We start from the raw sequence: 25,774 nt of genomic DNA on the forward strand, positions 1-25,774 counted from the left end.
TAACGATTTTTAAAATTTCGAATTTCATAGTTCCGAATAATTCACAATCCCGATTTTTAAGTTTCCGAATAACGAAAATCACGAATAGTTTATAAACGAAATTTCAAATAACACATTTATTAAAATGACGAAAGTCAATTTTCCGAATATTATTATTTCGATGTTTCAAAAGTACGATTTTTTATTATATCGAATTGTTAAAATTACGAATCCCGAAGTTTTAATATTCCGAAAATATAAATTCCCGAATGTTTCTTAGTTAAGAAGAAATGGTTATATGAATAATGCAGCATAATGCGTATAAAAACAATATTTTTTAAGCTATATTATGTGAAACGCTTTGTTTTTCGCTATCTATGTGCACCTAAACCGCTCCTCCTCGCTTTGCTCGTCGCCGCACCTATCTTTAGGTTTAGGTCCTAAGGTTTTTAAGTTTAAACATCATAAAAATCCTAGCAATTGTTTTGCTCTAAATTTGAAACGCTCCGCTCCGCTTCGCTGCGCTCCGCTTTGTTTTTCGATATCTATGTGCACCTAACACGCTCCTCCTCGCTTTGCTCGTCGTCGCACCTATCTTTAGGTTTGGGTCCTAAGGTTTTTAAGTTTAAACACCATAAAAATCCTAGCAATTGTTTTGCTCTATATTTGAAACGCTCCGCTCCGCTTCGCTGCGCTCCGCTTTGTTTTTCGATATCTATGTGCACCTAACACGCTCCTCCTCGCTTTGCTCGTCGTCGCACCTATCTTTTGGTTTTGGTTCTAAAGTTTTAAAGACGTTTATGTTTTTTTGTCAAAATCACGAATTATCATATTTCCGATCGGGATTTGACTTTTTCGTGATTATAATAAATCGGTATTTTATTTTTCGTATATTAAAGTAATCGTATTTTTTAACATTCGTATATTTAACAATCGTAATAACAATATTCTTGATTATAATATTCGAAATTATAATTTTCGTGATTATTATAATTCGGTATTTAAAAAAATCGGTATTGCAATATTTCGTAAATTACATATTCGGGGTTATCAAATTCGGAAAAAAGTTTTTCGGAATATTTGGGTGTTCCCCATGGGAAGATGTATACAAATCCGCACAAATTGGTTTTAACACTGTAATCAAATGGCTAAACAACAACTACCTTACCCTCAACACCGACAAAACGAAACACATGATTTTTGCAATTAGGAACTCATCACTTCCTCCAACACACACATATTCACTCGTCGCTCATTACTGTAAATTTCCTCACCTCACCTGCTCCTGTCCATCAATTGAAATTGTACTTACTATAAAATATATAGGTATTATCATTGATCGCAATCTCACATTCCGTCCTCATATTAACCTTTTAGCAAATAGAATTAGAAAACTGATGTTTATTTTCAAAAAACTGCGACATGTTGCTGATTCAAACACCATGAAGATGGTTTACTTTGCCCTCTGTCAGTCCCTTATAACATACTGCATTAATGTCTGGGGTGGCACGTACAAGACGCACCTCCTACCTCTTGAGCGAGCTCAGCGCGCAGTTCTCAAAGTAGCAACATTTAAGAGCTTTCGTTTTCCTACCGAGTCACTGTATGAGTACTGCCAAGTGTTGACTGTTCGCCAATTATTTATTCTACAGATTTTAATGAAACAACACCAGAGTTCTCCCTTCAATCATGAAGACGCAGATAAAAGACGCAATAACCTAATTGTGACAAGAAAAGTTTTTAAGACAACATTTTTACATAACTTTTTCTGCCACCTCGGCCCAACCTTATATAATAGAATTCATCGCGAAATTCAAATTCATCACCTAAATACACACATAGCTAAAATAACTGTACTAAAATGGCTGTTAACTCTAAACTACTCCAAAACTGAGTGTTTTCTTCATCCACCTACCTAAATCACCCATTTGTCCAATTCCAACACAGTTTTCTATCTATTTAACATACATCTATACTCTCTCTCACACACACACACACACACACACTCACACATATATACACACACACACTCACACACATATACACACACACTCGCATACACAAACATTCACATGAATAAAGAGCCATTAGCTTTATTTAACATATGTAATTAATTAATTCATGAATTGTTTAATGTTAATAATCTTGTGTAACTAAGTAAATCTAATCTTAAACCTTAAATATAATAAATATATTTCTGTGTATACTATTTAAGCCTAAGACACCACAATTCTGTTATAATAAGTCATATATGGCTGCTAGTTCCTGGGGAGTGGAAGCCAGTGCCTATAGCACAGGTCTATTCCTATTATAGGCAATGGCTGTCACCTTTTATGTCACCTATAAATTGAAATAGCCAACTTGTAACGTAACTAATATATCTTACTAATTTAATTGTAACCCAAATATTGGCAAATAAATTATTATTATTATTATTATATTATTATTATTATTATATGTATTGGTATTAGAGGATCAAATTCGGTTTTATTATAGTGATACCCTGAGTAGCTCCCTTCCGGCTTACTGTAACATTTTAAAATCAATGTAACAGTTGTATTTAATTTAATCCTTTCAATTCCTAGGTATAAATCTGTATGAGTTTCTATATAGCATTATATTATTATATTTTGACATATGAAAGAGATTTACATCCACATTGGTAGATCACGATCGTTCTTCAGTTGATTAAGAGACACGAAGATCACTTAGGCTGTTTTTGACAGCTTGCGGATTTAATCACGCACACGAGATTATGTCTAAAAACGTTGTGAACTAATAGCTACAATAATATTTTGCAGGAGTAATGCTAGTGTTCGGCGGCAACGCCCACAACGACAGCGCGGCGGCGGCCGTGTCCAACCCGGCCGGCTCCAAGTGCTACTCCGGAGGCGCGATGCTGTATGACGTCAGGTAACGATTTCATTTGGTAGTGTAATACTGTGTGCGTATTGAAGCTCCTGTACAATTTCACATAGTGCTTTTTTTATTAATTCAGATAGTGTAATACATGGCTTCGTTTCCTGGTTCGAGCAGATTTGTTCTCGAGACTTTGATGCCCTCAAAGATTATAACACGATCTCATCATCTACAATCATACAAATAATAAACCTATAATAACATAACAATCGCGAAAACTTGGTGCAGTTAGGCTCTTCGATCTTGGATGGAATTAAGGAAAATGCAGTTTTAAGGTACACTTCCGAGTCGCTTCAGCGACGGACTTGTCACTGTGACACTTCGGTCGAACAAAAGTTACTGTCGCTCTGTGTCGCCGGAGTCGCTCGACTCATAAATGTGTACCGTTTAAGTGAATAGTTTACATCACTCTAGCCTCCCTCCATCTATTGGATAACTGGATTGGATGTATTTATTATTTAATGACATATGGCTGCATATCTACATATCTAACCTATCTTTCTTTCTTCAACCCGCAGATGTCAGAAATGGCACGACATCCCCTCCCCCAAGGGCTCGGCCCGCGCCGCCGCCGCCGCCGTCGCGCTGCCGGCCATCGCGCCGCACTCTGTGTTGATACACGGAGGGTAAGTGTTGACAACATATATAATTAAACATTGTCGGGCATCGGCCTCCTCCAAGACTGTCCTGCAGTGTTAGTCGATGACTAACCAGGGTCATAAGTGACCTACGCAACAGATGCATCAGTTACTACAATATTTAGAAAATAATGATGTAATAACCTACAGTCTACACTGTAGAAGCAAGCGCTGCGGACTAAAAATTTAATAACGCGCGTGAATTTCGCTTGCGAAAACGACATTGAATGTTAACCGCCTCTTGAACGCCCGCCCGCGAAGAACATGGTGACGAGTGCACCAGACGTACAATAAGATACAGTTGATACGTCACTCGGGCAGGCTTCTTTCCTACATATTCATAGATCTTTTTTTGAAATATTTATAAGAGTATGTATCTGATTAATTTGACACTGAAATCAATAGTTTTCAACATCCTCCCTCTCCCCTCAGATTCGACGGCCGCCTCCGTTCCGACGGTCTCCTCTACTCGGCGGGTCGAGCGTGCGACACCATCACCAGTTCAGCCGCCTGTCTCCACAACGCGCGCCTCGGGGCTAGAGCCTGTGTGTGGCGCGACCACGCATGCGTGCCGGTCAGTCGTCTCTGTTGTATACTATACACTCGAGCTAGTGCTGTATAAGTGTCCATGCTAAAGGCCTCAATACGCAGTTATCCGCTGCCGCTGTCGTCGTTCATGAGGTATTAGTGCCGCAGTGCCCCTGTAGCCTCCTGTACTGGGCGGGGCGTGCGCCTCCATCACCAGTTCAGCCGCCTGTCTCCACAACGCGCGGCTCGGGGCGAGGGCCTGTGTGTGGCGCGACCACGCCTGCGTGCCGGTCAGTCGCCTATGTTGTATACTGTACACTAGCTCGGACCCTATAAGTGACCCGTGCTAAATGCCTCAATACGCACAGTTATTCGCTGTAAATGGGGCAATAGTGACACAGTGCCCCTATTGCCTCCTCTACTCGGCGGGTCGGGCGTGCGACACCATCACCAGTTCAGCCGCCTGTCTCCACAACGCGCGGCTCGGGGCGAGAGCCTGTGTGTGGCGCGATCACGCTTGCGTGCCGGTCAGTAGTATATGATGTATACTCACGGGGAATGAAAAGGTTCCACTGAGAAAAGCATCAAATTACTCCTAAACGGAAAAGGATAGCTTAATGACGCCTTCTGCAACATTGAAGTACATTTAACAGAGCAACAGGATATTGCCAACTAAACACTGTTATGTTCTGTTCATATTTTAAATTTCATGTTTGAAAAAATCAGGGTTATTTGGTGTCGGCATTTTGTGAGTGGAACTTTTTAATTGCCCGTGAGTGTATACTGTACACTTGCACGGACCCTTTAAATGACCCGTGCTAAAGGCCTCAAAACGCAGAGTTATCCACTGTCGCCGTTCATATGGCATTAGTGTCACAGTGCCTCTGTAGCCTCCTGTACTGGGCGGGGCGTGCGCCTCCATCAGCAGCTCGGCGGCGTGTCTGCACAACGCGCGTGAGGCGCGGGGGCCAGTGTGGCGCCACCACGCCAAGTGCCGGGCAGACAAACATACATATTGTGAAAGAAAAAAAGACACATTTATTTGACACACTGAAACAGAACAGTAAGACAGAAAAAGAAGCAACAACAAAAGAAGCGTCCAGAAAAGGGTGATCCAATGACAGACCGTGCCACTTGTTGCTTAATCTCAGTGATCAGTTACGATCACTAAAGCGAGCTCGACTACGGACGCTTCTCGGTCTTCTTTCTTCAGTTCTTGCCGGCCAGTCGTCTCTGTTGTATACTGTACACTAGCTCGGACCCTGTATAAAGCGACGATTAGACTAGAATACATGTAGTGTACTACCTCATATAGTTTCCTACGTATAGACAAGTGTAATCATAGTTAGGCATGTAGGATCATAGATCGTAGCATCGGAGATTGACGGGTCCCGACCGTCCTGCATCCTAGGTAGGTCGCCAATTTGTAGTACACTACATGTAGTCTAGTATAATCGCCGCTTAAGTGACCCGTGCTAAAGGCCTCCAAACGCAGTTATATCTGCTGTCGCCGTTCATGTGGTATTAGTGCCCCAGTGCCTCTGTGGCCTCCTGTACTGGGCGGGTCGGGCGCCTCCATCAGCAGCTCGGCGGCGTGTCTGCACAACGCGCGTGAGGGGCGGGGGCCAGTGTGGCGCCGCCACGCCAAGTGCCGGTCAGTCCAACATACACTATGTGAAAGAAAGAAAGACACATTTATTTGACATACTGAAACAGAACAATAAAACTGAAAAAGAAACAACAACAAAATAAAGAGAGTACTTATTATTTATAATACGTAAAACATGCGTTAGAATATGGTCACGACTGTAATCCCCGAAGGGGTAGTCAAAGGTGAGCCGTGTCGCCGTTTGTGAATGAGTACAATGCACTGAAGTTGTCGGGTAAGTGGGCAACCCGACTGTCAGATGTTTTCAAGCTGCTCGAAGACTAGGCTTAACGACTGCTGCTGAAGCAGCAACCGGCTTAACGTGCCGTCCGAAGCACGGATGCGTCCAGAAAAGAACCACTTGAAATCGGTCACCCATCCAATGGCTTCTTTCTTCAGTTCTTGCTGTCTCTGTAGTATACTGTACAATAGCTCGGACCCTGTATATGTGACCCGTGCTAAATGCATCCAAACGCAGAGGATAGCAGTCGCCATTCATGTAGGGATACAGACACACACACAGGGACACAGTGCCTCTCGCAGAGTTGTCGCCGTTCATGTGGTATCAGTGACCCAGTGCCTCTGTAGCCTCCTGTACTGGGCGGGTCGGGCGCCTCCATCAGCAGCTCGGCGGCGTGTCTGCACAACGCGCGTGAGGGGCGTGGGCCAGTGTGGCGCCACCACGCCGAGTGCCGGGCAGTCGGACACACGTATCTGATGAAGTCACAACAGACTTTACACAAAACATCGAACCTCAAAAGGCTACAATAATCGAAAAAGCTTCTGAAACTGTAACCGTCACGCAAGTTAAAACTGAAACAGGCGATGTCAAAAAGGTCAAAACAACGAAACGGGTAATCAAGAAGAAACAAGGACCGTAAGCGGCATACATGCATATTACATACATACATACATAATTATGCTCACGACTGCAATCCCCGAAGGGGTAGACAGAGGTGACTCGCAAGCGAATCACCCGCTTTTCGCTGTATAGTCGTCTCTGTTGTATACTGTACACTAGCCCGGACCCTGTATAAGTGTCAGTGCTAAAGGCCTCAAAACGCAGAGGATCGCATTCGCCGTTCATGTAGGGATAGTGGTTCATGTGGTATTAGTGACACAGTTCCCCGTTGGCTTCAAGAAGCAGAGTTATCCACTGTCGCAGTTCATGTGGTATTAGTGTCCCAGTGCCTCTGTGGCCTCCTGTACTGGGCGGGGCGGGCGCCTCCATCAGCAGCTCGGCGGCGTGTCTGCACAACGCGCGTGAGGGGCGGGGGCCAGTGTGGCGCCACCACGCCAAGTGCCGGTCAGTACATACATATTATATGAAAGAAAGAAAGACACGTTTATTTGACACACTGAAACAGAACAATAAGACAGAAGAAGAAACAACAACAAAATAAAGGGAATACTTATTATTTAGAATACTTATATGCTCACGACTGTAATGCCCGAAGGGGTAGTCAGAGGTGATCCGTATCGCCGTTTTTGAATGAGTACAATGCACTGAAGTTGTCGGGTAAGTGGGCAACCCGACTGTCAGATGTTTTCAAGCCGCCCGAAGGCCACTGACTAGGCTTAACAACTGCTGCCGAAGCAGCAACCGGGACACACGGCTTGACGTGCCGTCCAGTTACGATCACTGAAGCCAGCTCGACTATCCAGATCGTGCGTGATCGTTTAGTCGTCTCTGTTGTATACTGTACACTAGCTCGGACCCTGTATGAAGCGACTATTAGACTAGACTATATATGTATACTCACGGGCAATGAAAAGGTTCCACTGAGAAAACCACCAAATTACTCCTAAACGGAAAAGGCTAGCTTAATGACGGCTTCTGCAACATTGAAGTATATTTAACAGAGCATCAGGATATTGTCAACTAAAAACTGTAATGTTCTGTTCATGTTTTAAATAGAGTGTTTGAAAAATTGGGTTATTTGGTGTCGGCATTTTGCTGTCCAGAGCGTTAAAAAGGCACCAGCTCAGCATGTGTTTTGGATAATAAAGCCGCAGCGCTGGTTTTCTGCTGGCCCTTTGATGAAACTTATAGGTGATAGATAAATGAAATAATTCTAATTAATGTGTTTTCTATTTACAGATAGAAGACGTCGGCTACAGATCGTCATTCGACAGGAATGTGCGAGCGTGCATCGAAGAGCCAATACTAGGTACGGTCATGTGCAGAGAAACCTGACCCCCCTCTCATAGTAACAATGGTTCTGAAAGGGGTCAGATTTATCTGCTTATACTGTACTAACGTTGTATGTAACTTTAAGATAATACAATAAGTAAGTCAACGAAGTTTTCGAATTGGGACGCAACTACGCATTTGAAAACTTTAAACTCATACATTATTTAGTCCCAAGAGTGAACGCTAGAGGGCGAGATGTGTTTTTATGTAGCCTACAGCTACAGTAACACGAATCACGCTTCAGTTCCCTCAAAAATTATACAGCATTACTGAAAGTGTATAAAATTCTGCTATAATTTTCCTATTCATCAGCGATCCTTATCATTCACATTTCACCCTTATCAACCTCACCTTGCCCCTACTCCCCTACTAATAAACCCCACATCCACAGACGAGCACCGTTGCCTCTCAGGCGACAGTTGCGCGGCGTGCGCGGCGGCGGGCTGCGCGTGGTGCGGCGCCTGCATGTCGTCCGCCGCCTACTGTCCGAGGCATCGACACCAGGTAATATGGGGGGACATCTCACACACGGCCGTCCGACCCCAAGCTAGGCAGAACCTGTGTTATGGACAGCGTCGTGTGTTAGAACGCGTAAGTCTCTCCGTTTGAGTAGAAAATATGGACATTCCACAGATAAAAGCGTGGAATATGGCTCTCAAAAAAGGACGGAATTTGACATTGTCAGTATAATCCTTGATTTGACAGATTTGACAGTTTCTCTACATTACCAATATTCGTCGACACTAAGCTACAATTTCTCCATAGTCGGTTAGATCGTAACCAGGGATAGGTTGATTAATTATATTAAATTCTTGACAGATGTGTCAAAAGTCAAGCAATAATCCCTGGCTATGCTCTAACTCTAACCCACTATGGCGAAATTGGCACTGAAGCCACCTTTAGTTCCACAAACCGCAACTCTATCTCCGCATTACGGCATCGCATGGCATTATATGGCATCGGCACCAGGTAATGATCATAACATAATAATAATATCCGGCTCGAAGGACCAAACAAACCAGGTAATGTTGTCTCTCTACGTATGAAGAGGATAGGCTGGAGGTGATGGAAGGCATACGCCCCGGTTTATTTCGGCCATCTTGTCTCCTCAGAGGCAAACTTCAAGAGGCTGCGCAAATTCGCCGCATCATGGCACTACAAGAGAAGTGTATAACGATATAAAACTTTTCCCGTCTACATTACCAATATTTGTCGACACCCACGCCATCCCTACCCCCAAAACCCATAACTCTAACTCCGCATTTCCGCCAACAGATGGCGCTGTCCATAGAGGAGTGCGGCGCGAGCTCCGAGAGCGCGCGCGAGGCGTGCGGCCGCTTCCACTCGTGCCACGCGTGCCACAAACACACCGCCGCCACACACGTGAGTGTCTCCAACAGATGGCGCTGTCTATACAACAGTGCGGCCGCTTCCACTCGTGCCACGCGTGCCACAAACACACCGCCGCCACACACGTGAGTGTCTCCAACAGATGGCGCTGTCTATACAACAGTGCGGCCGCTTCCACTCGTGCCACGCGTGCCACAAACACACCGCCGCCACACACGTGAGTGTCTCCAACAGATGGCGCTGTCTATACAACAGTGCGGCCGCTTCCACTCGTGTCACGCGTGCCACAAACACACCGCCGCCACACACGTGAGTGTTTATGAGCTAAAATTATTGATTTAGCCTTTAATAGCGCTGTTTAATGAATTTGTTTACCATGATTCTCACTAGATAGCGCTGGTATGAAACATTCTACTTCGCGGTATGGTTTTGTTGTATTTTCCCACCATGTTCCCACCTTATTTTGAACCTTGTACCTTCAGTTACGGGCGAAAATCAATGAAGAATTAATTGTACCTATACTGCCTATTGCCATTCCATGTTAAAAATCGAACTCTATGATCGTTTTCGTAAATTAAATTTACAGCTTGTAAATTTTGTTGTTTTTAATCGATCAAATTAAATTTTGTGCCTTCAGAATCGACTTCAATAGGCAAATATTCGTCATAAAAAGCTTTCGCGTTTTGGTTTCCCCAAGATAATTGGCAATTAATTTAATATTCCTACACGCCAATTCAGTTTTTCAGGTGACAGAGTAACAAACTAACAAGCGTACTCACAAACTTTTGTGTTTTAACCTGAATATTTTCTGTTTCCAGTCAGCGGACGAAGTGGGTCCAAGATTGTGCTACTGGGACTACGAGACGATAAAGTGTCGCCCCGCCAACATCACTGAAGATGTCAGGTAACTTCCATATTACAATTTTATGTAAAATCAACGCACGTTTGACTGTACGTGTTTTCTACAAGGTGTTGCAACAAAGGTATACTAAGCCGAAAGGGGATGACTCAGGGGGTCATTCTGAACAACTTTTGTTCTACGAGTTTTGGAAATGGTCACCCCCTTTCGGCTTAGTATACCCTGTTTGCGACATCCTGTATTTCAGATCTCTAGCGTTCACGGAAGGTTCGCGCCATGTTTTACCATTAGAAACGGCCGGTAATAGCGGCGCTCATCAATCAGTCGCAAAGTCTATCCGCGCCTCACGTCAAGATAAAGTCTGATAAAATCAGTCTGATTTTTTTAATCTCACATACTAAATTGGCAGTTTCTGAACGGTTCATCAATAGTCAATTGTTTCGCGATTAAGTGACTTATAAACATCATTTATTTACTTGATTCCTAGCGTACCTTACTAGGTATGATACCTTACTAACCTATAATTTCTATTCCAGGAGTGTATCCTCTTCAGGAGCCTGTTCAGCCCCGTGTGCCACGTACCAAGCGTGTTCTAATTGTACAGCTGAAGAGTGCATTTGGTGCGCGTCGGCCGCGCGCTGCGTCGACAAGGTACGTAGTAATAAACAAAATAATTATTTCAATAAAAACAAAGTTTCGATAAAAGGTGCAATGCTCAGCATGTGCTATCGTAAACAAAAGCATTATACGTGCGTATAATGTATGTATGTAGGTACGTAAGTTGCACGTAGGTGCACTAGGAGCGTGTGCGCCAGACACGTTTTATGCTGGGTCCTAGGTCCATTTCTAGGACACTACTACATTAAAAAATATGTGTCCTCTGTTATGCCAAGGTATTCGAGTTGGATATATCACAGAGGTGGAGTAGCTACAGACGTTGTGCCCCTATAATACCTAAAGGACCATTAGGTACGGTCTGCGTGTTTTCGATTTATGCATTTTAACTATCCATACTTAAACTAAAATTTTATAACATTATTTCAGAACGCATACGGCGCATCATTCCCCCTCGGCGGGTGCCGCGCGTGGTCGTCCTCTGGAGGAGCTTCCACCTGCGCCATGTGGCGGCCCTGCGCCGCGCACGCCTCTTGCGCCTCTTGCCGGTATTCTATTCTATTATTCTATTCTATTCTACCCGTTTCCGCCGGTCGTTTTCCGGCGGCGCGTCGGAGCCCGACGACTGTGCCTCTTGCCGGTATTCTATTCTATTATTCTATTCTATTCTACCCGTTTCCGCCGGTCGTTTTCCGGCGGCGCGTCGGAGCCCGACGACTGTGCCTCTTGCCGGTATTCTATTCTATTATTCTATTCTATTCTACCCGTTTCCGCCGGTCGTTTTCCGGCGGCGCGTCGGAGCCCGACGACTGTGCCTCTTGCCGGTATTCTATTCTATTATTCTATTCTATTCTACCCGTTTCCGCCGGTCGTTTTCCGGCGGCGCGTCGGAGCCCGACGACTGTGCCTCTTGCCGGTATTCTATTCTATTATTCTATTCTATTCTACCCGTTTCCGCCGGTCGTTTTCCGGCGGCGCGTCGGAGCCCGACGACTGTGCCTCTTGCCGGTATTCTATTCTATTATTCTATTCTATTCTACCCGTTTCCGCCGGTCGTTTTCCGGCGGCGTGTCGGAGCCCGACGACTGTGCCTCTTGCCGGTATTCTATTCTATTATTCTATTCTATTCTACCCGTTTCCGCCGGTCGTTTTCCGGCGGCGCGTCGGAGCCCGACGACTGTGCCTCTTGCCGGTATTCTAGTCTACTATTCTATTCTACTCCTGCCGGTAGCTATAACACACTCGCGAGCAATGATAAAGTTCCGCTTACAATACGTCGACACCAAATAGCTACAAAAAAATACTGTTTTTGAGTTGGTACCTAATATTCTGATGCTCTGTTAGCTAATACCTAATACCTACATACATAGTTGTCTGAATGTTGGTAGGCAAAAAAGTATCCGCTGACAAAGTTAGTTAGTAGCGTATCGTTTTAGTATGCCGATTGTTCATAGTTTGCTAGTTTTGCGCCCTATCTAACAGTTATAGCGTTACCTAAAGAGTAAGCCGTTTGCGTAATTGAAAGCGTTTCAAATTGCAAAAGGTACCTTAAGGCGGAAACATACGTGTCGTGTCGTGACGCTATCGGTTTCACACATTTAATATGGTGCACTTATTTGTTTATTTGTCATGTCGTGTTGCAACGCGACAAGTTATACGAAATGTATGAAACCTATGCTTATGGCGCGTCACGAAACGATACGAGACGTAAGTGTGCCGGGATCTTTATACTATCTTTCATTGTTTATATACTTACAGGAGCGAGCCAGCGTGCGGATGGTGTGACGACGGGGGCCGCGGGGGGCGCGGGGCGTGCCTGCCGGGCGGCGCCGCCGAGCCGCACGCGCCGCACGTTTGTCCCGCGCACAGGTACGTAGTTAGTTACTTACTTAGTTCCTGTAGTGACCGTTAGATGGCGCTAGTGTCTATAGGCGCTAGAATAACGCTAGATGATAGTATGTCATAAACACAGATCTGTAGAACGCTGTCATAGTGCCGCAGTTGTTGATAGATAGAGCTAGCGTATCTTAAAGACCATGGGAGATGTAGTATCGGAATGGATACATAGAGGCTTTAGTAGTTCCGGGAGCCGTAGATAGTGTAATATACAGATGTGTGTCCCGCGCACAGGTATGTAGTAGTTACAGGAGTGGACGCTACATTTATACGATTATAATAGTATGAAACGTCATATGACAGTTTTCTAATCAGCTTACGTGCCGCCGCCATTACGAAATTACTCTCGGATAAGCGCGATATACCGTCAATTTTGGCGGTGTAAAATGTATTCTTGGTACCTTAATAGGTATGATACTTATCTTGGTTTCAGGTTTAGGCTGATTTTTAATGGTCAGATAAACGTTATCTGAGGAATAATTCTGATGCTGTCACATCTGAATCTGTGTATTAAACAGTGACAGCAACAATTTTATTCCTCAGATAACGTTTATCTGACCATTGAAAAATCAGCCCTTAGTAGAATGCAAAATCAGCTTACTTCCGTGAAACTGATAGTTTACTCTTGTTTAAAAAGTTACTCGAGCTTGGTCGTATCCACCCTGAGTGTAAAATGTCCAACACTAAATATAAACAGAACAACACAAAGATAACGCCCCCAATTCCTTCCAGATGGCACTTCACCCGCTGCCCGCTCTGCCAGTGCAACGGGCACTCGGTCTGCGCGGAGGGCGGGGGGCGCTGCGTGCAGCCGTGCGGGGGGCGGGCGGTGGGGGCGCGCTGCGAGACCTGCGCCCCCGGCCACTGGGGCGACCCGCTGAACGGGGGGCGCTGCGAGCGTGAGTACCTAGTAGGGGGCGGGGGGCGGGCGGTGGGGGTGCGCTGCGAGACCTGCGCCCCCGGCCACTGGGGCGACCCGCTGAACGGGGGGCGCTGCGAGCGTGAGTATCTAGTAGGGGGCGGGGGGCGGGCGGTGGGGGCGCGCTGCGAGACCTGCGCCCCCGGCTACTGGGGCGACCCGCTGAACGGGGGGCGCTGCGAGCGTGAGTATCTAGTAGGGGGCGGGGGGCGGGCGGTGGGGGCGCGCTGCGAGACCTGCGCCCCCGGCTACTGGGGCGACCCGCTGAACGGGGGGCGCTGCGAGCGTGAGTATCTAGTAGGGGGCCGATAACCGAACTTCCACGTATTATTTGAAAAACTTTTCGTAAACAATAGAAAAACATCATTTTCATACTCTGTGGGGAAAAGCTAGTAAGCATTATCCGAATATGGATCCATGTCACGCAATTCCCATTACTTGTACAATTCAAAACGTCTCCTTTTATCTTTCGAATTTAACTATTATAAAGCAATTTTCTATCCAACTCTATCGGATAAAGCTAGAAAGCGATATCCGAAAAGGTAATCCATTTCATGGAATTCCCACTACTTATACAATTAGAACGACTCCTTTTATCTTCTGAACCCCGCGTTTGGTGTATAAAACCCCAGAGATTTCCATGCAGTGATTAAATCACAAACCTATATGACTCATAATGATCAACCTTTGGTTCCAGTCTATGTTTGGTTCATGTATTTAGTTCCGTCCAGCTGTCATTATCAGAGTCACAAATAATAATTCCTATACAAATTTCGGCACGCCCGGTTCTCATAGAAGTGAGTGCATTTGTCGCATCTAGTCAAATAGGTCTGTGGATTCATCATCATCATCATCATCATCAGCCTTCTATCGCCCACTGTTGGGTATAGGCCTCCTTATTTGTACGCCAATTCTTCCGGTCCTGTGCCGCTCTGGTCCACTGCTTCCCTGCAACCTTGCAGATGTCATCGGACCATCTAGCAGGTGGTCTGTGGATTAAAAACAAGATATTTATTTATGTTTTTTTCTCCTTGCAGCGTGTGAATGCAACGCGCAAGCGGTCTCCTGCGCGCCGGACACCGGCCGATGTTACTGCAGCACTAAAGGATTAGCGGGGGAGAGGTGTGACAAGTGTGATAACACGAACCATTACCATGCTGACGCGATTAATAAAGGAGCTTGTTATTGTAAGTATACATAAGAATAAGGTTATAAGAAAGAGGTGAAAATGTGCTATTTGTCAAAACAAAAATGCTGAAAATCGGATGAATTTGCGAGGTATGAGTGTGAAAAGAAAGCGTGTCAGTCAAAATGCCGATGTTACTGCAGCACTAAGGGCTTGGCGGGGGAGCGCTGTGACAAGTGTGATAACACGAATCATTATCATGCTGACGCGATTAACAAGAGAGCTTGTTATTGTAAGTGTAAATAAGAATAAGGTTATAAGAAAGAGGTGAAAATGTGCTGTTTGTCAAAACAAAAATGGTGAATTCGGATGAATTTGCGAGGTGCGACTGAAAAGATTGCATGTCAGTCAAAATTGCGCTATTACTGGGCTACTCAAGGGCTTGTAGGGAAGCGCTGTGATAAGTGTGATAACACGAACCATTATCATGCTGATTCCATTAATAAGGGAGCTTGTTATTGTGAGTATAAAGAGCTGTTTGTCAAAACAAAAATGAAGAAAATCGGATTAATTTGCGAGGTGTGAGTGTGAAAAGAAAGCTAATAAGTCACTGGGCCTCTCAAGGGCTGGTAGGGATGCGATGTGATAAGTGTGCCAACACGAATCATTACCACGCTGAAGCCATTAATAAAAAAGCGTATTATTTTAAGTATAAGGGGAAAATGAGCTGTTTGTTAAAACAAAAAATGGGAAAATCTAATTTTTTTTTATTTTTTTTTACATCTCACACACGGCCATCTGACCCCAAGCTAGGTAGAACCTGTGTTATGGGTGTCGGACAGCTGATATATCTACACAAATACATACATAGATACATATTGAATATATAAACGACAACCAGACACAAGGCAAACACAAATGCTCATCACACAAATGTTTGCCCTGGGCGGGATTCGAACCCGCGGCCCTCAGCTTCAGAAGCAGCTTCACTACCGCCTTAGCTACGGTGCCGTCACTAATGTATAAGATGAAACTATGAATAAACAATTAACAACTACCTAACCCACCTAAACCTTCCCTAGACGACCTAGCAGTAGACTACCAGTTCACCTTCAACCTGTCAAAAAAAGAAGACCGTCACCTCTCCGCCATCAACTTCCGGAACGCGCCCGTGAAACCGGATGTGGACGCGGACTTCAGCATCACTTGTTCATCACACGCGAGGATGAACCTCACCGTGCGCACCCGCAGTGACCCCGCCGAGCGCGCGCTCTTCACGCATCTTAATTGCACCAACTTCAAGTACAAGTAAGTCTATCGTAGATATCGTAAATTATACTAATACACAATGAGTATTTTGGTTCGCAATTCGCATTCGCAATGTTCGCAATTCGCATACAACATGAAAATTAAAACAATATAGCTGGATGGATAAACCAAACCATACCGCGATGTAGAACGGGGACGACACCGCCATCTAGCGAAACTCTAAGGTAAGCAGAATCGCGCGGCGAGTTAAGATCGCTCGGCGAAACTGGAACGGGCATTCTGACGCTTGTAGTGAAGCGCGACTGTTCAACCAATAGCAAGTCAGCACGATCTAGCGATCTAAACCCACCGCTCGACCTGGGCTAGTAGCACGGCGAGCATTTAAGAAGTGACATAAGTTTTGCATCGCGCTCACTCACATTGCGTAGCCTCAAGAGCGAGCGCGACGGAGAACTCTTGTCTCGTCTTAAATGCGCCTCGTACTAGCCCTATAGTCTGCTGGATGGGATAATATTACAAACAAGATCTTAAAAGAATATAAACATATCCTTACTCCTCTTCTGTGTCATATATTTAATGCTTGTCTTGAGCATATCTTTCGACCAAACTACTATTAAATAAACTTGAACATCTTGGAATCAGAGGCACACAACATAATCTGTTTGAGAGTTATTTGACAAACAGACATCAGTGTACAAAAATAGGGGAAAATATCAGTTGCACTCAAGCTATAGAATGGGGCGTGCCCCAGGGTAGTATCCTTGGGCCAACCTTATTTTTAATTTATATTAATAACCTTTGCGGACTTAAATTATCTCAAGGAATCATTGTGACGTATGCTGATGATACAGTAACCCGAATCGTCGTATAATCCTTCACCACGATAATGCAAGCTCTCATACCGCTCGCAAAACAAGAACGTTTTTAAATATGGAAAACGTGGAGTTGATGGACCATCCTCCGTATAGCCCTGATCTGAGCCCCAATGATTATTTTACATTCCCAAGAATTAAAGATATGCTACGTGGTCAACGGTTTAGCGGCCCAGAAGAGGCGGTCGAAGCTTACAAATCAGCTGTTTTGACAGTATCCACTTCAGACTGGAATTACTGTTTCAATGATTGGTTTAATCGAATGAAAAAGTGCATTGAATGTCACGGAGACTACTTTGAAAAACAATAAAAGTAAATAATATTATGATATCTTTGTACTTTTTTCTATTCCCGATCATTTCGGTATCGCCCTCGTAGACGCCAATTTGCTGCGAAAAATTAACTACAACTATCGCTTTTTTACCTTGAAAAACAAATGTGAATAAGTAAAAAATAAATGTGTAGAATTGGGGATCTGTAAAGATGGGATTGGCCAGCATTCTACCTTTTTTAGCCAAAGATTTATTTGCCTAATCTCTTATTGCATAGTAACGTTTGGTCAAAGTCTCGTTTCGCTGAAAATCGTATGGCATAAATCTCGTTTAGTAAAAAGTTATTTCGCATAATCTTGTTTAGCCTAATAATGGTATGGCCAAATCTCAAATAGCCTAACAATACTATGGCATAGCTTATACAAACTAATATTCATTTGGCTTTAACTTTGACGAAGCGTCTCCCTACATAGCGCAAACAGGTGCCTTGCATTATTTAACTTTCCGCTATGTGGGTAACGCTCCGCTTTGCTTTCGACGAACATGTGCACCTGTAACTTGTAGGAAAGTTGATGGTGGCGTAGATAAGGCGAAAGACCGATTTTTGGACAAACTCAACAATTATTTATTTCGGAAGGTAGCTTTACACTTCAAAAGGCAAGAGGAGCGTGCGGCGGGCTTGGGTCTCGAATTTAGACTAACTTTGATCGTAGAAAAATTGTTAAGATTAATAAAATTACTACCCGTCGCACGCCCCTGACAAACAGGTATAGCTTTAAATATCACATTTGTAATAAATAGCAAATATCGAAATGTGCGTCGCTAACATGCCCCACCCCAGTGCGGCTAGCAGCACTCCACCTCAATGGGAACTCGAGCGACGCGTGCAGCGGATCGGGTGAGTACTCCCGACTTCGTTCTTATCTTGACCATTCTGGTCCGGCCATCTCTGCCTGGGCATACTTCGTTGATTAGGCCTTTTGGCCATAAGTTTCTTGGTCCATCTGGGTCAACGAGGTACACAAGATCTCCCACTTGCAAGGGTCTCGCCTCTTTGGTCCACTTCTTCCTGGGTATCATGTCTGGCAGCACTTCTCTGACCCACCTTTTCCAGAACATGTCGGTTAATCGCTGTGCTATTCTCCACTGCTTCCTCAGGTACAGGTCTGAGTCATCAAAAACTCCCATCTGTGGCAAATTTGATGATGAGCCAAGGAGGAAATGGTTTGGAGTTAGGGCTTCCATACTTCCGGCTTCCACTGAGACATGTGTTAGTGGGCGACTGTTGACTATGTTCTCGACCTCAGCTAACAGGGTTGACAATGTCTCGTCTCTCGGTGCCCGTTCTCTCAGCACGACCTTCAGTGAAGTTTTCACTGATCGGATCAGCCGCTCCCAGGCCCCACCCCAATGAGGACTGACGGGTGGTATAAATGTCCATTTAGTGCCGTGGTTCATGGCTTCATCTATCAGAGCTCGTTGGTCTAACTCAGCTATTGCCTTCTTCATCTCAACGTCAGCTCCTCTCATGTTCGTGCCGTTATCAGAGAACAGCTGGGTTGCCCATCCTCGCCTCGAGGCCTTCCGGCGGATTGCCATGATGAGGGAATCGGAAGTAAGCGAGGGCACTGTCTCAATGTGTATCGCCCTTGTAGTGAGACAAGTGAAGAGAACTCCATATCGCTTTTCACGGCGCCTTCCGACTGTCACTTCCATCGGGCCAAATAAATCTAAGCCGCAGAAGGAGAATGGGCGCTGATGATGGGCCATTCTGGCCGCAGGTAAGTCACCAATCCTTGGTATTTCCGGTTTACATTTCCTTAATTTGCATACCATACATTTAGATACGACATTTTTCACTGTAGGTCGCAATCTAGTGATCCAGTACTTTTGTCGCAGCTCGTTTACTACCGTCTCTTGGTTTCCATGCGCAGCGGCGACGTGGTAATGCCTGACTATCAATCGTGCGATGTAATTTCGTCCGTCCAGTATCGCAGGTCTTTTTGTTTCAGGTGACACATCGGGAGCAGCGTCGATACGGCCGCCAGCACGCAGGACTCCGTGTTCATCGAGGTACGGCGATAAGGTAAGTAGTTTACTGCAGGTAGGTATGCCTTTTGAATTTTTCAGGAGAGTTATTTCTGAGCTGAATGACTCATATTGTGAGTTCCGTATCAGTAATCTTTCAGCTCTTTCCATTATGCTGCCGTCAAGGTCGTAAGTGTATTTTCTGTCTTTAAATTTTCTTTTCAGTGCCAGTATTCCTGTGTCCAAGAATATCATCATTCTGTAGGTAGATTTCAGCAGGCGCAGCCACGAAGAAAAGGCGGTGGGGTTAGGTACAGGTAAGTTCTTCTCTTCGGTTTGTACGACTGTGACGCATTCTAATGTTATTTCATTTATTTCAGGTTCAATGACGTCACGCGGCCAATCAACTTCACTGTCCTTCAAGAACGCAGGTCCATACAACCATTCCTGCTGCAAAACTTCGCAATCATAGCTTTCTCTAGTAGCGACATCTGCGACGTTCATCTTGGTAGGTATGTAACGCCATTCATTCATTTGTGTAAGTTCATCGATCTCACCCAGTCTGTTCGCCACATAAGTTTTATAGTTGCGAGCGTTATTTCTAATCCAATGCAGCACTGTAGTCGAGTCGCTCCAATAGTACTTGCGTGTAGCAGTCATGTTGTGCTCTTTTGTTATAGTATCAGCCAGTCGGGCGGCCAGTACTGCGGCCTGTAGTTCTAAGCGCGGCACTGTTATCGGTTTATTTCCCGCCACTCGGCATTTGCTTGCTATAAATGCTATTTGCGCGCGGCCATCATTATTTATCCAGCGCCAGTAAGCTACGGCGCAAAATGCTTTTGTTGAAGCATCGCAAAATATATGCATCTGTAGGTTTCTATAACAGTTGGCATCGGCTATCAGCTGTTTATCGCTCGTAGCGTCTCGTAGCAGCGGCGTAGGCGCAGGCGGGAGCGGGGATGCTACGGACTGGTTTCGTAGCAGCGGCGTAGCGGCTTGTGAGGCGCTGCCTGAGTGCGAGGAGGACGGATGACTTGTCGGTTCTCTCTCTGTCTCGCTTGCTCTTGTTTTCGCAGCTACATAGTGCCTTGGAATGCGCAGATCGTGTAATGATTGTAGTAAACAAATCCACTGTTGCCATCTCGCGTATATTTCGTCTGGTACTTGATTATCCCATTGAATATTATTAAGTTTCCATGTATCTTGCAATATTATTTTTCCATTGATAGTGAATGGTGATAAGAATCCATGAACATCAAATATTGACATTACAACTCTCAACATTTCTCGTTTGGTTGGTCTTTGTTTTCCGTTTATTATTCTTTCAGGTATTTTCTTGAATGAGATATCGAATCCTAGTGAGTCATCTTTTGTGTGCCATATCAATCCGAGAGTTCGTTCGCCTTCATATTGTTGTCCGATTTTGAACTTTACGGCCGCTTCACCGAGGGTCTCTTTTGGCACGCTGTTTAGTACACTCTCGCTGTTGCTGTTCCAGTTGCGTATTTCAAAGTTACCTTGTGAATGTATGTAGGTAATTTGTTTGATAAGCCTGATAGCGGTCTCCTCGTCCGGCACGCTGTGGATGTAGTCGTCCATGTAGTGCTGGCGGACCACGGCGGCGGCGGCGGCGGGCATGGATTGCTCAAACCGGCGGGCGTTCTTGTTTTTTATAAATTGTGCAACAAATGGTGAACAATTAGCACCAAATATTAGGGATGACATCACATAGGTTTTCACTGGCGGTGACTCATTATTTGTGCTTTGTTTCTGTGGTGGTTTTTTATTTTCAGAGTTAGGGTTTCCTCTAAAAACAAAGCGTAGGGCATCTCGGTCTTCTTTTTGAATTTTTATTCTCAAAAACATGTCTTTAATGTCTCCTATTACGGCTATTCTTTTCTCTCTGAACCGCAACATTATTCCAAATAGTGACATGAGTAGGTCCGGTCCTTTTAGTAGGTAGTCGTTCAGTGACAACCCTGAAGATTGAGCTGCTGCATCAAACACAAGGCGCAGTTTCTTTTTGTTGGGGTTGTCCACGCCGAAATGCGGCAAGTACCATGTCTTAGGTGTAACTTCACAGTTTTCCAGCTCTTCTGCATAATCGTTATTTAATAGGTGCCGGATTCTCTCTTTATATCTCTCGGCATATTCTTCATTTTTGTTCATCTTTTGTTCTACTCCTTTCAATCTAGCTATAGCATTCTGATAAGAGTCGGGCATTACGCAATTAATATCCTTCCAGGGTAAGCCGACATGCCACTGACCGTTAACAAGCCTGGAAGTTTGTTCCAGATGTTCCCAGGCTCGTTGGTCCTGCGTGTTCTGCCGCGGGTTGCAGGCGGACACGCCCATGGACTCGATCTCAAATGAGCGGCGTACTACTTCGTGCAGATTGTCGTGATTGTGATGATGTTCAGCTTCGTCGCTGATGAAGAGTGTAGAATGCGTGGTGAGCGGCGCGGAGGCGGCGGCGGCGGGGCCGCGGGCGCGCGGCACGCGGCCGTGCACGCACCAGCCCAGCGGCGTGCGGGTGGCGCACGGCTCATTCTGACTGCCGCTTAATGTTTCCAGCGGTAGCAGCAGGTGGTAGTTGTCCTGGCCGATCAGCACTTCCGGTTTTAAATGTTCAGTACACAATTCACCTTTCAGTTCACGTAAGTAATTAAAGTTCTCACAGTTTATTTGAGTTAAGTTCTGTACCGGTAAGTTAAGTTCATTCACACTACGCGCACTGATTTTATGTATTGTTCCTTGTTTATTAGATAAAGTAAAGTCTACTAGTTCGGTATCACACACTAGGTCGGTATTGTCCCAGGCGCCCCGCACACGCAGCGCCTGCCTGCGCCCGCGCAGCCCGGCCCGCGCGGCGAGGGCGGCGCTTATCAGCGACACAGTAGAACCATCGTCCAGTAATGCGGTAGCACTGATAACACCGTTAGGTCCATGAATGTTTATTTTCACTACTTTTAGTAACACTGAACAGCCGTTTGAATTTATATGGGTAACAGTTTCGTGACTTTCACTTTGTTGTTCAGAGTCATTTTGTTCACTTTGTGACACTTGCACGGCGACGGTATTGTTCTGACGCGAACTAGGTACGTAGTGTAGTAAACGATGGTGAGATTCACCGCAATAGTCTACGTCACACACGGCGGCTGGACACGTTTGTCTATCATGATGCGATGATAAACACTTGTAACAAAGTCCCGTTCGTTTCACATACGCCCAGCGGTCCTTACGTAATGAACGTTTAAACTTTTTACACTCAGTTAACTTGTGTTTTGAAATACGACAAAACCGGCACTTTTCTTCTAATCTGTCTTTGTACTGTGCACTTTGTACTAAAACTGTTTGTGGTTGGTTGTAATAACTGTTCTCCATTTGTTTACGTTTATTATCACGAATGTTCATCAAACTAGCACTACATGTTGATATTTTCACTGCTTCTTCATTTAAAAAGTCTGATATTATATCCAATCGTGACTTGCATCCCTGTGTGATGAGCGGGTAACTGTAGTCAGCCCATTTCGACACTAGCACTGTAGGCAACTTGGAGAGCACTATGTTGACTACGCTGACTCCCTCCAGGTACTCATCGCGGTGCAGCGCGCGCACGGCGGCCACGTAATTCTTCACCTTTATTGAAAATGGCACAATGTCTTTCTGATATTCTGGTGAAACTGGATTTAGTTTTTTAATATCACTCATAATCTTCGATAATATGATGTCTGCGTTCCCAAATTGTAGCTCAAGCGTGGCCATCACGTCGCGCGGCGCGGCGGCGGTCATGAGCAGGGCGGCCACGGTCTCTCGCGCGGCGCCGCGTAGACACCTTCTCAATCGCCAGACGTTCTCCCTCTCACTGAAGTTGCATAGCGATGTGGACTCCTCGTAGGCTTGTTTGAACGCTAGCCATTCAGTTGGATCCCCATAGAACGGTGGCAGCTCTTTAGGTGTGCTGATCCTAGTAAGTAGGTTGTTGTTGTTACCGGCGACCGTGCTGGTAACTAGCTCCTTCATTGCACTAACAAGTTGCAGAATGGGTCCATCAGTGCCGGCTTGACCCGGCGGTGGAGCGGCGGCGGCGGCGGTGAGCTGCTGAACTGGACCATCAGTGCCGGCCTCAGCCGGCGGGCGCGCGGGACCTGCGGTTGCACCATCAGTGCAGGCCCTGTGCTTCTCCAGTTCTCGCTGACTTTGATCGAGCCATTTCTCGATGTCCTTGCCGTCACTGCCGTTGGTACTCCTCGACGATAGTGAACTGTATTTTTCTTCTACGGCTGCTAGGTCTGCTTCTAGCTTTGCGTCTATTAATTCCATTTGGATCCGAGCCTTTGCTGTTGCCGCTTCAAGTTCTAACTTCTTCTTCTGTGCCAGAGCTGCAGATGATGAGGATCTGTTGGATTTTGACTTCCGATCCTTTTCCGTCGGCAACTTGAAGTTGGACAAATCCTTCGCTTGTCCTTCTGTTTTCACGCTGCGTGCACTGGTGGTGGGCTTCTCTTCGTTTGGTGAAACAAATAATCGTTGCGTAACGAGCGTGTCCGAGTGCGCCCTGGTCGGTGCCTCCATCTCCTTGCGAAGGGCACTACGGGTGTTCACCATCTTCCTTGGAGCTTGCATGGATTGATCCGGTTCGAAGACCACTTTGTAACTTGTAGGAAAGTGGATGGTGGCGTAGATAAGGCGAAAGACCGATTTTTGGACAAACTCAACAATTATTTATTTCGGAAGGTAGCTTTACACTTCAAAAGGCAAGAGGAGCGTGCGGCGGGCTTGGGTCTCGAATTTAGACTAACTTTGATCGTAGAAAAATTGTTAAGATTAATAAAATTACTACCCGTCGCACGCCCCTGACAAACAGGTATAGCTTTAAATATCACATTTGTAATAAATAGCAAATATCGAAATGTGCGTCGCTAACAGCACCTAACACGCTCCTCCTCGCTTTGCTCGTCGTCACACCTATCTTTAGGTTTCGATCCCATGGGGTTTAATGGCGTTTGTAATCTTGTAATGGTTATTCACTTTCGATATTTTGATCATTCAATATCATGATTTTCGGGATGTAGGAGAAAAATAACACAATTTGTACATTTAAAACATACTTAATATAGTATTTATTAAGATAATATTAGGAGAAACAAGATTATACCAATAGGAACAATTTGAGCAAACGAGACTTAGGTGTTTCAAGTTTGTGCCAAAAGAGTTTTAGACAAAACGAGTCTTATGCCACATAAGTCTTGGCGAAGTGATGATTCTACCAAAAAAGTTTAGACCTTACGAGTTAATAAATATTAGGCGAGATGAGGGGAACCCGATTAGCCACCATCTACTATTACCTACTTACTCCCTCCGAAACATTTAAACTTTTTTCCCTACAAAGGCTCAACTAACAAACCCTTTCCCCCCACAGATTCGCCAAATCCGAGCACGCTTTCGGCATAGAAGACAACGTCACACTCACAACTTTCTTCGTATACGTGTACGACTTCAAGCCGCCGCTGTGGATACAGATCTCGTTCTCTCAGTACCCGAAGCTGAATCTGCAGCAGTTTTTCATTACTTTCTCTTCGTGCTTTCTGCTGCTGTTGCTGGTTGCTGCGGCGGCGTGGAAGATTAAACAGGTTAGTTAATGAGTGGTTACTAACGAATTGATATGAATTTGCTTACATGTCACTTTTATATTGAAATTGAGTGGTCTTATTGATTACCCAATATTAAATGTTATCAATCGGAAGCTTAATTCTGTATTGAATTTTGGTTCCATTTAAATTCGTCTACTCTTTCTATCTCCATTCTGTCACATTGTACATTCGTCCACAGATACACACAGGCAATCTTTCAATTGTATTCCGAAACTCACTCTTGCCATATCCATTCTGACACACTTCACACTCATCCAAAGAAACAAGAAGTCTTTCTATTTCCATTATCACACACTTCACATTCATCCACAGAAACACCTACTCGTTCTTTCTTACTTTCTGTTTTTATATTCACACATTTGACACTCGTCCGCAGGAACACAACACACACTCTTACCATTTCCATTGTTTCCCATTTTACATTCATCCAAAGACACACCCACTCACTCTTTCCATGTATATCCATAATCACATGTTTCACACTCATCCTCAGAAATACGACATGTACCGGCGGCGGCAGCGCCTGTTCGTGGAGATGGAGCAGATGGCGTCGCGCCCCTTCAGCCAGGTGTGCGTCGAGCTGGACAAGTGCGGGAGCGGTGAGGACATCTAGTTTATCTAGATCTAGTCATTGAAACGCTAATAATAAAAGTCAGATAATCTAAAAACCATTAAAAAAATGTTAAATCTTTAGAGCGCTATGCCGCTACGATTATTGTAATAGAGGGAGAGAGATAGCGATAGCCTTCAGCCAGGTGTGCGTCGAGCTGGACAAGTGTGGGAGCGGTGAGGATATATACGTTTGTTCTGGGAGAGGGAGAGAGATAGCGATAGTATTTTGAAGCTGGAAAAAGACACTTACAAGATCAAAATAAAAGAATGATAAAGTGTGTAATGTTATTATGATAGCAATCATTGTTTAAAATTTATCTTGACATTCGATACAGTTGTCTGAGATTAGAGGCATATTTGCACACTAAAATGCGTGCCAGTGTCAACTGCCTGTGG

At 44.9% G+C, this 25,774-nt stretch overlaps 1 protein-coding gene across 1 annotated transcript in view; it reads left to right on the forward strand.

Annotated features, from left to right (window-relative positions):
- The window catches only part of LOC105385734 (attractin), a 45,704-nt gene that overhangs the window by 14,624 nt on the left and 5,306 nt on the right, over nucleotides 1-25,774 (forward strand). The window contains exons 11-26 of the mRNA XM_048630541.1: nucleotides 2,781-2,892; nucleotides 3,417-3,524; nucleotides 3,969-4,114; nucleotides 7,818-7,883; nucleotides 8,298-8,410; nucleotides 9,182-9,289; nucleotides 10,075-10,160; nucleotides 10,652-10,766; nucleotides 11,160-11,278; nucleotides 12,489-12,599; nucleotides 13,359-13,525; nucleotides 14,583-14,732; nucleotides 15,754-15,979; nucleotides 18,060-18,074; nucleotides 24,535-24,745; nucleotides 25,260-25,365. Coding sequence (XP_048486498.1) covers nucleotides 2,781-2,892; nucleotides 3,417-3,524; nucleotides 3,969-4,114; nucleotides 7,818-7,883; nucleotides 8,298-8,410; nucleotides 9,182-9,289; nucleotides 10,075-10,160; nucleotides 10,652-10,766; nucleotides 11,160-11,278; nucleotides 12,489-12,599; nucleotides 13,359-13,525; nucleotides 14,583-14,732; nucleotides 15,754-15,979; nucleotides 18,060-18,074; nucleotides 24,535-24,745; nucleotides 25,260-25,365 — 1,959 coding nt within the window. The remainder of the gene's footprint in view (nucleotides 1-2,780; nucleotides 2,893-3,416; nucleotides 3,525-3,968; nucleotides 4,115-7,817; nucleotides 7,884-8,297; nucleotides 8,411-9,181; nucleotides 9,290-10,074; nucleotides 10,161-10,651; nucleotides 10,767-11,159; nucleotides 11,279-12,488; nucleotides 12,600-13,358; nucleotides 13,526-14,582; nucleotides 14,733-15,753; nucleotides 15,980-18,059; nucleotides 18,075-24,534; nucleotides 24,746-25,259; nucleotides 25,366-25,774) is intronic.

The sequence above is a fragment of the Plutella xylostella genome, chromosome 26 (assembly GCF_932276165.1).
Source record: "Plutella xylostella chromosome 26, ilPluXylo3.1, whole genome shotgun sequence".
NCBI classification, from domain to species: Eukaryota; Metazoa; Arthropoda; class Insecta; order Lepidoptera; family Plutellidae; genus Plutella; species Plutella xylostella.